Source organism: Oncorhynchus tshawytscha, linkage group LG09 (genome assembly GCF_018296145.1).
Source record: "Oncorhynchus tshawytscha isolate Ot180627B linkage group LG09, Otsh_v2.0, whole genome shotgun sequence".
NCBI lineage: Eukaryota > Metazoa > Chordata > Actinopteri > Salmoniformes > Salmonidae > Oncorhynchus > Oncorhynchus tshawytscha.
In genome coordinates this window covers 13,456,275-13,470,444 of record NC_056437.1, presented here as the reverse complement: position 1 = coordinate 13,470,444, position 14,170 = coordinate 13,456,275, and the positions used below count along the sequence as shown (strand labels likewise).

General features: G+C 43.0%; 2 protein-coding genes across 6 annotated transcripts in view; both read left to right on the top strand.

Moving 5' to 3' along the window:
• Nucleotides 1-2,004: 2,004 nt before the first annotated feature.
• Nucleotides 2,005-4,871, top strand: LOC112259301 (zinc finger and BTB domain-containing protein 26). The gene is made up of 3 exons (XM_024434020.2): nucleotides 2,005-2,189; nucleotides 2,532-3,622; nucleotides 3,853-4,871. Exons 2-3 carry the CDS (start codon nucleotides 2,552-2,554, stop codon nucleotides 4,042-4,044), a joined length of 1,263 nt encoding a protein of 420 aa, XP_024289788.1. The 5' UTR covers nucleotides 2,005-2,189; nucleotides 2,532-2,551; the 3' UTR covers nucleotides 4,045-4,871.
• A 2,380-nt stretch (nucleotides 4,872-7,251) lies between these two features.
• Nucleotides 7,252-14,170, top strand: part of LOC112257247 (ring finger and CCCH-type domains 2) — a 42,094-nt gene continuing 35,175 nt past the window's right edge. Inside the window, exons 1-2 of one of the 5 annotated variants that reach the window (XM_042326564.1) lie at nucleotides 7,252-7,587; nucleotides 13,449-13,771. In XM_042326564.1, coding sequence (XP_042182498.1) covers nucleotides 13,541-13,771 — 231 coding nt within the window. In that variant the 5' untranslated portion in view covers nucleotides 7,252-7,587; nucleotides 13,449-13,540. Of the gene's footprint in view, nucleotides 7,588-11,158; nucleotides 11,417-13,448; nucleotides 13,772-14,170 lie in introns of those variants that run through there. The other 4 variants (XM_042326562.1, XM_042326563.1, XM_042326560.1 and 1 more) reach the window with 4 other exon arrangements.

Genomic DNA, 14,170 nt, shown 5'->3' with positions numbered 1-14,170 from the left:
CCCTTAACCAACAGGTGTAGACCTTACTGTGAAATGCTGAATACAAGCCCTTAACCAACAGGTGTAGACCTTACTGTGAAATGCTTACTTACAAGCCCTTAACCAACAGGTGTAGACCTTACTGTGAAATGCTGAATACAAGCCCTTAACCAACAGGTGTAGACCTTACTGTGAAATGCTTACTTACAAGCCCTTAACCAACAGGTGTAGACCTTACTGTGAAATGCTGAATACAAGCCCTTAACCAACAGGTGTAGACCTTACTGTGAAATGCTGAATACAAGCCCTTAACCAACAGGTGTAGACCTTACTGTGAAATGCTGAATACAAGCCCTTAACCAACAGGTGTAGACCTTACTGTGAAATGCTTACTTACAAGCCCTTAACCAACAGGTGTAGACCTTACTGTGAAATGCTGAATACAAGCCCTTAACCAACAGGTGTAGACCTTACTGTGAAATGCTTACTTACAAGCCCTAACCAACAGGTGTAGACCTTACTGTGAAATGCTGACTTACAAGCCCTTAACCAACAGGTGTAGACCTTACTGTGAAATGCTTACTTACAAGACCTTAACCAACAGGTGTAGACCTTACAGTGAAATGCTGACTTACAAGCCCTTAACCAACAGGTGTAGACCTTACTGTGAAATGCTTACTTACAAGCCCTTAACCAACAGGTGTAGACCTTACTGTGAAATGCTGAATACAAGCCCTTAACCAACAGGTGTAGACCTTACAGTGAAATGCTTACTTACAAGCCCTTAACCAACAGGTGTAGACCTTACTGTGAAATGCTTACTTACAAGCCCTTAACCAACAATGCAGTTTTAAGAAAATATTTAAGAAATAAACTAAAGTAAAATTAAAAAATAAAAGAACAATAACAAGGCTATATATAGGGGTACCGGTACCGAGTCAATGTGCGGGGGTAGAGGTTAGTGGAGGTAATTTGTACATGTAGGTAGGGGTATATTGACTGTGCATAGATAATAAACAGTAGCAGCTGGGGGGGTGTCAATGTAAATAGTTCAGGTGGCCATTTGATGAATTGTTCAGCAGTCTTATGGCTTGGGGATAGAAGACTGCAATGAACTGTTATTTCCTTGGCAGCTCTTAGCCTACATTTTGCCTTTATGTGGAACAACTCACAGAGCTCTTTGAAATGACATGTTCTGGTCCCCCATTGGTCAGTTCAGAGAAAGGATCAGAGACCTCTATGTTGATAAATGTGTCTGTTTTTCTTCATTTGTTTTGTAATTTTGTATATTGTATGTTGTATTATATGTTTGATGTATTTATGCAGGGCTCATCTGAAAAAGAGAGCCTAGTCTCAGTATTGCTTCCCTGTCCAAATAGATGACAAGAATGCTTCATACTGTAGCCCCACTCTCCATACTTATATACACACAATCATCTAAATATATTTTTTGTGAATCAAGCAGATATATTGTAGGGACTCAGTGTGTCTCTCATCTGATGATGTTAGTCATTTACAGCAGACACTTGATCATTGGCTTGCCTCAGTGGCTGCTCTATTGTTTGTGTGGACTTCCCTCTAGTGGTGAAACCTTGACATGACAGCAGATAAAGAATACAACCGTTACTTTTGCTACTTTTGTTATTTCATCATATTCCATTCCATGTATTCAGTAGGTCGATGAAATTATAAAACACAAAGGTAAATTATGTAAATTATCGTCAATATCTTGTAGGCTAACTGTGTTGTAATACTAGGTTGCAGGAGTGACACACATGATGAGGAATAATTACTTCATGATCTGAGGATTAAATGAGAGCCACATGAAGGTGGAACAATTTTAGAAACTCAAGCGCATATCACACATATCGTAGGAATGACATAATATTAACGTTAGTGTTCTCATCACCCGTCTGAGGGGACCAAGGCATTTCAGCATGTGCTACTATCAAGCGCTCCTGCGCACAATAAACGAAGTGCGTGCGTTTGGAACGCCCAGGAAACAGGAAGTGATCCGAAAGCGACTCTCTTTTTTTGTGAATGAGCGGTGCTCGCTTGATGATTCTTCAGAGATGCGGAGAGGATTACAGATATCTGTCAGCCTACACAATTATAGACACCATATAATTTGTCACCCACCCTAGGCTACGTACTGTATTCAGGAGAAGGAAGAAGAGTAGACTAGGGACTCTACTTCATTCTCATATCAGGCGAGTTTGAAATATGCAATCTCTTCTGCTGCATCATTCAACTACAACAATACACTGTCTGTAATTCATGACCAGATTGTTTTCGAACGTATTGTTCAGTTGATAATTGTCGGATATGCAGTAGCACTCGTCATGAAGATACAAGATCCCCACATGAGAAAAATCACATTCTCAGTCACTGACTGGCCTGTAACTTTTAGATAAATAAAATAGCTCTTCTATAAAAATTTTAAAAACGCTGAAAAATATATTTACCCGCAAAATACGTTTTGTGTCAGTAGAAAGGTACCTCATAAACAGTAACAACTATGTAATGATGATGTTATAACATTGTAATTACAGAGAGAGAGAAGAGCACCACCATGTCATCTTCATTCTCAGACACACTCCAATTCCGTTTCTCCAGCCCCGTCCACGATGACTCCATCCTGCAAAAGATGAGCCTGCTGAGAGAGGACCGACGCTTCTGTGACGTCACCCTCGTCCTCGGATCAGGGTCGTTCCGCTTCCCGGGTCACCGGGTGGTCCTGGCGGCCTCCTCTGCCTTCCTCCGGGACCAGTTCCTGCTGCACGAGGGGAGCCGGGAGCTGCTTGTGACTGTGGTACCCAGTGCGGAGGTGGGCCATCGGCTGCTCCTGTCCTGTTACACAGGCCACCTGGAGGTCCCTCTGAAGGAGTTGGTCAGCTATCTGACGGCAGCGAGCGCACTGCAGATGAGCCACGTGGTGGAGAGGTGTGCCCAGGCCGTCTCTCAGTACCTGGACCCCACCCTTGCCCACCTGAAGCTGGAGAGGAGCCCAGAGACCGAGGGAACCCCTCTACCACCACCAGACAGCGTTAAACCCCAACCCAGCTCAGCAAGTCTGGACGAGGGGGAGACCCAGGAGGACCCAGAGGACAGGGACCACAGCCTGACCTCAGAAGACACTCTGGACAGTGTCCACATGGTACACACTAACAGCACGTACCCTTACAGCCCGTACCCTTACCCGACGGGCGCCCATAGACGCAAGCAGCGCCCGCCCACGCCATGCAGAGAGTATAGGAAGAGGACCTTCCCCCCAGCAGGAAGTCCTGCCCACAGCAGTTCAGGATTGGCTGACAGCTCCCAGGACCAGGAAGTGGACGGGGACTCTGGAGAGGACATATACATGCTTGCTGCTCGTCATATGCAGGGAGTTGGGGGCGGGTCTCCCGAGTCCTCCTTTAGAGTTCTGACGGGGGCAGAGTTTTCAGGACGGGGACAGGAGATGCTCCTCCAGAGACCCTACCTGTGCAGGAAGTGTGACCGAGGGTTCCACCACCTGGACAGCTATGTGGGACACCTAAAGGAGCACAGGCTCTATCCGTGTCTTCTCTGTGGGAAGAGCTTCAGCCAGAAAAGCAACCTGACCCGACACATCAGGGTTCACACAGGGGTCAAGCCTTTCCAGGTGAGTGGAACACATCCCTCCACCTTTACTGTGTTTAAAGCACTTTGAGCATCTTGACAAGCTCCTATGTGACTCAGTTGGTAAGCGTGTGGGGGTGTCAATGCCAGGGTTGTGAGATGTATAAGATGTATTTTAGTATTGTTTGTATGTAATGTATTGTAATCTGCTTTGGATGTAACTGTCTGCTAAATTTCATATATTATTATTTTATTACTATATTATTATTCCAGTGCCCGCTTTGCCACAAGACCTTTTCCCAGAAGGCCACGCTGCAAGACCACCTTAACCTCCACACAGGGGACAAGCCACACAAGTGCAACTACTGCGCCATCCACTTCGCACACAAACCAGGCCTCCGGCGCCACCTCAAGGACATCCATGGCAAGAGCAGCCTTCAGAACATGTTTGAGGAGGTGGTGTGAGCCTGGGAGCTGCTGGACTTCTGCAGCAAGAGACTTCTGAGTTAAGCATACCAGTGCCTAAATGAAAACTACAAAGAATTTGAACAGCAAAAAATTTAAACTACAGAGAATTAGAACTACAAAGAATTACAACTACAGAGAATAAGAACTACAAATAATTCAAACGACAGAGAATTAGAACTACAAAGAATTAAAACTACAAATAATGAAAACTAAAGAGCATTAGAACTACAAAGAATTTAAACTACAAATAATTAGAACTACAAAGAATTAAAACTACATATAATTAGAACTACAAATAATTAAAACTACAAATGAACTACAAAGAATTAGAACTACAAACAATTTAAACTAAAAATAATTAGGACTACAAAGACAAGGAGGAAACTAGTGTAAATGTATTGCACTCAATGTGTATATATGCCAGTATATATTCAACTTGTCTGCCTCTTTAATGATGTAGCGAGAGTTTTAGCACAGACCCATGTCTAAATGAAAACTATGTAGAAGAACAGGCCAGGAGGGAGAAGTAGACTAAACTAGAGTGGATTGAAAAGATATTGAAATGACCAACTGAAGATGATCTTCCACTAGTTTGCCTCTTTCCTAATGTGATGTTTTTGCACTTTATTTTCTCCCCCCATCCAGATACTCTAATGAGTGTTTTGATGAACTAGCACAGGAACATACAGAATCAGTCAACAAACTGTAGCTACATCACTGCTATTTATATTTTTGTGCATTAGAGTGTGTACCCACAAGTGTGTGTGTGTATTGTGTGTGTGTGTGTATTGTGTGTGTGTATTTGTGTGTGTGTATTTGTGTGTGTGTGTGTGTGTGTATTGTGTGTGTGTATTGTGTGTGTGTGTGTGTGTGTGTGTGTGTGTGTGTGTGTGTGTGTGTGTGTGTATTTGTGTGTGTGTATTTGTGTGTGTGTGTGTATTTGTGTGTGTATATTTGTGTGTGTGTGTGTATTTGCGTGTGTGTGTGTGTGTATTTGTGTGTGTGTATTTTGTGTGTGTGTGTGTGTGTGTGTATTTGCGTGTGTGTATTTGTGTGTGTGTGTGTGTGTGTGTGTATTTGTGTGTGTGTATTTGTGTGTGTGTGTGTGTGTGTGTGTGTGTGTGTGTGTGTGTGTGTGTGTGTGTGTGTGTGTGTGTGTGTGTGTGTGTGTATTTGCGTGTGTGTGTGTATTTGTTGTGTGTGTGTGTGTGTGTGTGTGTGTGTGTGTGTGTGTGTGTGTGTGTGTGTGTGTGTGTGTGTGTATTTGTGTGTGTGTGTGTGTGTGTACTATAAGAGAAATGTGTCCACCTGTCTGTGTTTCTTTACGATAGATATCTGCTGTGTTTCTTTAGGATAGATATCTGTCTGTGTTTCTTTAGGATAGATGTCTGTCTGTGTTTCTTTACGATAGATATCTGTCTGTGTTTCTTTACGATAGATATCTGTCTGTGTTTCTTTACGATAGATATCTGCTGCTTTGATATATGGCCGTGACGCACAACACCTCGAAGGATCCCATGTGTGTGTTTTATTAAGATGATGTTGTTAAGATGATGTTATTAAGATAATGTTGTTAAGATAATGTTGTTAAGATGATGTTGTTAAGAGGATGTTGTTAAGATGATGTTATTAAGATAATGTTATTAAGATAATGTTGTTAAGATGACGTTATTAAGATGATGTTGTAAAGATGTTGTTGTTAAGATGATGTTATTAAGATGATGTTTTGGTTTTACTACTTGACTTGTGAAGCACCTGAAAATAATGAGGTAGTTTTACGCTGATTGACAAATCAGACATTGCTAATTTTAGGTAACTTTGCAAATGTAACATTAGCTGTCTCTTTTCATATGAATATTGCATAATGTCTCATTGATTAAATGTGTGTCTGTTTAAATCAGCAGTTCTCTTGTCGTGGTTGTAGATTTTAACTGCATACTGCGTTGTAGACTTGTTATAGATGGCCACAAGGTGGCACCTGCAGTATTGGATGATGGGAATTTCATCTTTCTGACATTTCACTTGGAATAAAGAGTTTACTTGTAGACAGTCATTCTCCAAGAACACGTAATCATGGAATGTGTTGGTGTGTGTAGGAATGGAATGTATTAATCAATATATTCTTTGCGTAAATGAGTGCTCTACAATATGTTGGTGTTTCTGTGTGTTGGTCTGTAGGGCTGTGTTCTGCATGGGTAAGATATGTAGAGTGAGGGAGGCAGTGGTATGCCCCAGTATATAACCTGAGTCATCTGTGTACCTCACTGAGGCCCAGTATATAATCTGAGTCATCTGTGTACTTCACTGAGCCCCAGTATATAATCTGAGTCATCTGTGTACTTCACTGAGCCCCAGTATATAACCCGAGTCATCACTGAGCATCTACACTGTCTGAGTGGATACTCCTGCATGTCTGAGAGGGTTTCCTTTCAATCTCTCCCCTCCTTAATCTCTCTCAGTCACTCTCTCCTCTTTCTCTTTTATCCCTTTGCTGGATAAATGTCAGCCTCACTCAGCTCAGTGCAAACCAACAATTCTCCCATGGTCCCCCCGGAGTACTGAGAGGGACACAGAGCAACTGTAAAAGGGAGTAGTGTGTGTGTGTGTGTGTGTGAGTGTGTGTGTGTGTGTGTGTGTAAAGTGCTGTTTAGGACCGTTCCATTATTGAATGAGGAATGGAGGAGAGGAGAGAGGGGGAGTATTGGGCCTCTCTTTCTCCATCCTCTGAACAACGTTTCTGCTACTTCTAGAGCCATACTACAACCAGCGAAAACTTAAGATTCCAGTATGGGCTCAATAACTAAGTTATTATAGGAAGGCTACAATCATGACACAGTAACAACTGATGAATTACTGAATGCTAGAAACATTCGGAATGCACTGCACTTTATCTTGCATTAGATTGTACTGTTAGACATATAAGATTAGCAAGCAGAGACAGTGAGAAGGTCAATTCGATAGGTGACTGTCATTATAGCGCCAAAACCCGCTCAGAGCATTGTGTCTATAGGTCCTATCGCATCCCCTGTCTCTTTAAAAACGATGCGGTCCACGCCTCGAAAAGCGGCTTGTTCCGGCTTTGCCCCTTTACGTCTTTATCCTTGCCCATAATATGAAAATAGTACCACATACGCACTACCATAATAAACAAGGTTTTGAGGTAAATGTTCAATATATATTATTTTGTTCCGCTCGTTTTAACACGAAACACTCTCCTGCTGATCAAGACGCGCCTGCTACCGGCACGCATTTCAAAAACGGGAAGCGGAGTGATACAATACACACGATCGTTGTCCCTAGTTGTCAAACCAAGGGAGGGTAGGCTACCTGAGCGAACAAGTCGCGTAGGTTGGGAATGAATATAGAAATTGGAGCAGATAACTGTCATTTGATGTGCTGAAATGACAGTTTTCAATGCGGGATCTATATCATTCAGTTGATTACAGCTGTTCCATTGCAACAGCTGCTGATGTTTTTTTCCGTTTGTTCTCTTGGACGATAAAAAGATGATCATTGTAGTACTCCGTTACAGTGCCTAAGGTAAGTGACAGAAAGAGGCGCGACTTTTAGCTGGTTGTCCATTTACGATTTGTTTGTGTTGCATGCTACTAAAACGCTAGGCGAATGGCTGTACAATTTGGATGTGGAATCATGTAGTAAATGCAATTTATTTTGGAAATATTGGTGACTTAGCATTTTCTTCAGAGGAATTCATATTTATGCATCGAAAGTGCAGCCCAGTGTTATCATCATGAAGTCAAAATCCACAACAGATAACTGGCATGAGAAAAAGACCATATAAACAATTGCATCTTCATCTATTGGAAATAGAGCTATTATTCAATCAGGCTCTTTGCACAGAGGCATCAACAGATTAATGTTAGACAATGTTACACAAACTGGCTGTCCACTGAAGTTGCCTAACAAAATGCAGGCTCCAATAATTAGTGTTGCACCTACTTCCGTGTACAGTCACATCTCTCAAGGGTGATGTGCCGGTGTTACCCACCCACCGCCAAGGTATTGATGCCAGGCTGAATACACTCTGAAAAGGCCTTCTTAAATCAAAATGAATACAGTCTGATATACAGCATATAATGTGCCCCAGGCCTAATATCACAAGGCCTACAAATGTAAAGTTGCACTTATAGTTGTGTTTACAGAGGACTGCAGTTATTCTGTTCCCAAATGAGAATAACAAATGGTTAAATTAATTTAATAGTCTAATATTAACCCTGAGATATGGATTATGTTTGAAAGTCACTCTACTAATTAAATTGTAAAATGTTGACCTCAGAATAGAAATCCAAACTGATAAACAAAAACAGGAAATAAACACTTTTGTTATTTTTGAACCCAGGAAGAGGAAACAAGCTTGTTTTGTTGTTTTTCCTACAAACAGTTTGTTTTGAAAGGACCTTGTGTAACGGCTTTCTTCTGTGGACAAAGGAGAGGACCAAAGCACAGCGTGGTTAGTGTTCATCATGTTTAATATAGACCATAAACACTACAAAACAACAAAACAACAAATGTGGAAAAACCGAAACAGTTCTGTCTGGTGCAGACATACGAAGACAGAAGACAACCACCCACAAAAACCCAACACAAGACAGGCTACCTAAATATGGTTCCCAATCAGAGACAATGACTAACACCTGCCTCTGATTGAGAACCATATCAGGCCAAACATAGAAACGGGAAAACTAGACACACAACATAGAATGCCCACTCAGCTCACGTCCTGACCAACACTAAAACAAAGAAAACACAAAAGAACTATGGTCAGAGACTTGACACCGTGATTCTATTTCTCAGATAATGAGGGGTACCGAGCAAAGAGCAAGCTATACCATGCAAAGGAATATAATATTGAACTATTCATTCAGGGGGTAGTGAGGGAATGGTAATTAGGTTTGTGGCGGTCTTTTTTCATGACTCAAATAGACAGTAATGACTGTGACTCATTGAAGCCCACTCTGCTGGCAATGTTCCGTATTCCATATTCTATATTCCACACAAACACCTTTGCATGCACGTGTGCACTCTCTCTCTGTCTTCCTCTTTCCCTCTTTCTCTCTCTCTCTTTCTCTCTCTCTCTTTCTCTCTTTCTTTCTCTCTCTTCTCTTTCTCTCTCTCTCTCTTCACTCACTCACTCACTCACTCACTCACTCACTCACTCACTCACTCACTCACTCACACACACACACACACACACACACACACACACACACACACACACACACACACACACACACACACACTTATAAAACAGCCCTACTACTGGAGCTAACCTCCTCACATTCCAGGGATTCAGGTTCTACCCCTGCCCAAAGGGGGAGGAGGACCGGCTAACATGAGGGCCTGTCCATCAGCAGACTCACTGATGATCCATTTAGAATGCCAGGCAGTCCTTTAGGTTCTAGAACACCTGCTGTTCTGTTGAGGCACATAGGGAACTATGAGCCAACAGGGAACTCTATGGGGCCATGTGAGGACTGACTGGGGCATACAGTATGTTTGAGGAGAGCCAAATGTGTAGAGCCAAACGGGTATAGCCACATGTTAAATGTAAATTATCTGCTGGTGGAAGACTGTGTGTGTGTGTGTGTGTGTGTGTGTGTGTGTGTGTGAGGACAGATATCCCCTTTTCTCACCCACAGTAGTCACAAGATGATGAGCATGCCATTTCCTCTTGTTTATATATAGTTTATCACATCGGTTACTGATTGTATAAGATTCTATATCACGAGGGGATCAGGGCCGATCTTTGCCTATCTGCCACCTTAGGCGAGACTGACAAACACTGCCTCCCGCAAAACTAGAATGGACGTTTAAAAATATGTATTTTCTGGATGTTAAAAATATATATTTTTCCGGTGTTGAAATCAAGCCCATTTTTGGTTCTGAATGAAAGTTGAAAATAAGTCATTTATAAATGTCTATGTTTTGGCCAAATCAAGGCTGGTCAAGACCGGACAAAATCGGAACCAAACATAGACCATGTCTGTGGATGTGGAAATCAAGGCAAGTCTGGAACTGCACCAAAAAGAGAGGTCCAAAAGGCATCGGCCTGTGCTTACTGAGGTGTAGCTTACCATGTTGTCTGAAATTGAATTTTATGATGCCCATCAATGTGGTAAGTAAAACACCCCAAAACGTTGTCAGTACAGGATTTAAAAAACACATCCAAAAGAGGTCGGCTCATGCTTACTGGGGTGTAGCCTACCATGTCGGCCATCCATGTGGTAGGCCCATTTTTTGTAAAACAGGCCATTGCATTGACTTTATAAGTCATGTTTGCTGTGACTAATCAATTTGACTATTTTAAACTCTGAATATCAGCTACCCAACTCTATCAGGAGTTATCGCGAGCCTGTTTGCAATATGTTTACACAGCGGGAAATACAGAAGTATTTTATTTTTCGCTATGATCAGCTATGTCAAATTTTTTTTACTCTATGTCATAAATTAACTATACAAACTTGAAGCCACTGATCATAATAATGGTATGAAACTCCTGGACAATAGTTGTGATTGTCCATTCCATATTGTCCATGTTACTTTGACCTGTACCGTTTTTAGGATATGTTGTTTATTAACATGACAGCACGTTTTTTATTTGATTGAGCACTATTTAGGTTAGGCTATTTGATCGGAGAAACCTGCTACAGAAAATGCCACATACTATTTCTACCATATCGTATATCTACTACGTGATTTATGTTAGATAATTTTTTTTAAGGAACGATGGTGGATCGCTGCAGAGATGCGTCTCTCCAACAGCACCATGGAGAGGCGCGCTGGGATTGGACAAGCAAACTGTTTTGCGCCCCTGCCTTTGACAAAGTGGGCACTGCTTATCAACGGGCGCTCACCTAAAAAGCCCATACGCCACTGGTTGAGAGAAATTGTCATAGTTTTTTAGGCAGAATTATGTGAGGTTTTATGTGTTGTTGTTCGAGGTGCGTCTTGGTCAATTTATCTCAGAAAATGCCGCCCTCGTCAATCTGCCACCCTAGGCAGCCGCCTAATCCTTCCTGGGGAGATGTTTTAAATTATCTGGGGCGCCCCGAACAACAGGATATGTCGCTGTATCTTACAGTCAGGGACATGTGGTTTCAACGAGACACTGAATCACTCACTGTGGTTCAAATTGTATTTACCATTTCCCCGCCCAGAGGCTTCGGCGCGTCATCAAATCTAACTTCAGCTCTCCAAAACGTCCCCCCGATAGCCTTTACATGCGTTTTCACTTTAGTCCGCGAGCCAGTGACTGAGCCCTCGCGGAAACATGACGCGCAAGATCAGCACGGAGTTGTTCACGCGGGAGAGGCAATGTGGACACCGCGCGCCCTGGGCCACTTGGATGGTGCGTAATTTAGTTGGAAAAAAGCTTGACCTGCTTGATATTTTAGTAGATAGAATTGTAGGCATGCATATACTTTATGCAACATTTCATTTTCTAGTTGGGTGAGATTCGTGAGTTGAGTTAATTGTTGTTATTACTACATAATGGCATTTTCTAGTTAATGATGGACACAGCCAGTCAAGAATGTTCGCACACACACACACACACACACACACTTACCTGTCCTTGGGTTCACGGTGGATGGTGTCTCCCTCTCTCTGCACAATGATTGATTGTGAACAGTAGTGTGTTCCTTTGTTGCATAAATGAACTCAGCATTACAGTAAGATAGTACAGGTCTAGCCTGGTAGAGCCCTCTCTGGGCCTGCCTGATGCAACTTCCTCATGCCATGCATTGGGTGAGGGGTGATGATGGAGCAGTTGGTTCCACCCAGCAGTTGCCGGTCTGTCGGTGCAGCCGTGGCTCCCGGGTGCTTTTCCTGCATCGTACAGAACCCCATGGTCTAAATTAAAGCCTTGGACAGACTTGCTTATTGGCCAGATCGTCTGCAGCAATGATCCTTAACCATTTGGCTACAACTGGCTGTATGAGCATATTCTCTCTATCTCTGTCTGAACCAGAATCTGGCTTTACTGGAGACGTTGATATGGCGAATCTCCTTTAAGCCCATATGAAGCAGCCATTCAACTTGCCATTCACTCGCTTTTCAAGGTTAACAATTATTTACTGACGTCACGGCCGGTATGTACTTCCATAAAAGGTAGAAAATAAAAAGGTCTATTCGGCACCTTCAATCGTTCACGTCCCTCACTAACCTTACTGCCTACAAATCTACAATACAAAGGATGTTGCCGTAGAGGCATTTTTTCGGTTGCATGTACATTTTTATTTAGACCTTGCATACCGGCTGTGACAGCAGTAATTGACTATCGCTGATAATCGAAACTCCATATTTGGTGAGTAACTTACGTATTTAGACATTATTAAGCTTGAAACGCTGCTTAATGGCAAGTTAAATCCCTGTCTCCCTCTGTGTGCCCATACTGATCCTGTTGCTGTCTTGGGTTTAACTCAAGGATTTATAATCCTGTGCCCTGTAGCTGAGTTTATAGAGAGAGAGAGACAGAGAGACAGAGAGAGAGAAAGAGAGACAAAGAGACAGAGAGCGAGAGAGACAGAGAGAGAGAGAGAGAGAGAAAGAGAGACAAAGAGACAGAGACAGAGAGCGAGAGAGACAGAGAGAGAGAGAGACAGAGAGAGACAGGGAGCGAGACAGAGAGAGAGGGGTGTAAATCTGTCCTGGTACTCAGTCAGTGTAAATCAGACTGATAGGATCATGCCATGGTAGAGCACCTCCATGGTCTTTAGCCAGCCAAGGGAGGCCTCTCCACCTGCTTGCCCAGGAGGAGGCATGATGTAAGGGCAGGGAAGGCATCAGAGAGAGGGTGGAGATGCAGCAGAATGGGTGGGGTTGTGGGTGTGTGACCAACTGAGGTTCTAATTTCGTGGCGCAGGTATTCCCTAATTTCGTTGTCCGCTGAGCTAAAGCCTATGCATTAGACCAGGCAGTTAACACAAGTCTTCAGGTCTCAAGACGAGGTTACTCATCATGAGAGTGTGGTTCAGCAAACCACCTGTGTTACAGAGGGTTGTGGGCACTGGATGAGAGAGGTGTAGAAGAGAGTGAGATTGAGGGAAAGAAAGAAAGCGTTGAGAGATTGCCGCTCACCGCTCTACATTATTTTCCAAGATTGTGATTGTGAAACAGCTACAACGTCTATAGCCACTAGGGGACAGATTTATGGAGCATTGCACCTGGGCAGTTGGCACCTTTTTGTATTTGCAAGGCAATGAAATACAAAAAACGACTCTGAAACTCAACAGGCCAGTTTCCCAGACACATTAAAAGCCCAGTCCAGGACTAAAAAGCTTGCTCAATGGAGGAGCAATGGAGTGCAGGATCTCTCTGGCGATGACCAGTCTGGACGCTGACCTGCACTCTAAACCACTTTCTTTCTTCTTCTATACCAGTTGTCAGTGAGCTGTCGGGGCGTGGCGGCATGCGATCCCCCTGAGCAAGACAGCGCCCTCCAGAGGTGACAGCAGGGAGGACAGGCAGCAGGATGCCAGTGCAGGCGGCCCAGTGGACAGAGTTCCTCTCCTGCCCCATCTGCTACAACGAGTTCGACAGCAGCGGCCACAAGCCCATCAGTCTGGGCTGCTCGCACACTGTGTGTAAGACCTGTCTCCTCAAGCTGCACCGCAAGGCCTGTCCGTTCGACCAGACAGCCATCAACACTGACATCGACCTCCTGCCAGTCAACAGTGCCCTGCTACAGCTGGTGGGAGCTCAGGTGGGCACAGCATGTCTTGTTGTTGTTGTTCTTCTGATGATGATAGTTATGCTAATGATGATCATGATTGTGATGGTAATGATGATGATTGTGATGGTAATGATGATGATTGTGCAAATTATGACGATACTGATGATGATGATACTGAATATTGTGATGATGATGATTGTGATGATAATTATAATGATTGTGATGATACTGATGATGATTGTGAAGTAAATGATGATGATTGTGAAGATAATGATACTGATGATGATATTGATGATGAGGATACTGATGACTGTGATGATTGTGATGACAATGATGATGATAATGATGATGATTGTGAAGATGATGATAGTGATGATGGTGATGATACCGATGATGATTATGAGAGTGATGATAATGATGATGATTGTG

Coding starts and splice junctions, on each gene's coding strand:
- LOC112259301 (XM_024434020.2), top strand. CDS start 2,552: ATGTCATCTTCATTCTCAGACACACTCCAATTCCGTTTCTCCAGCCCC. Junction 3,623..3,852: donor CAGGGGTCAAGCCTTTCCAG/GTGAGTGGAACA, acceptor TTATTATTCCAG/TGCCCGCTTTGCCACAAGAC.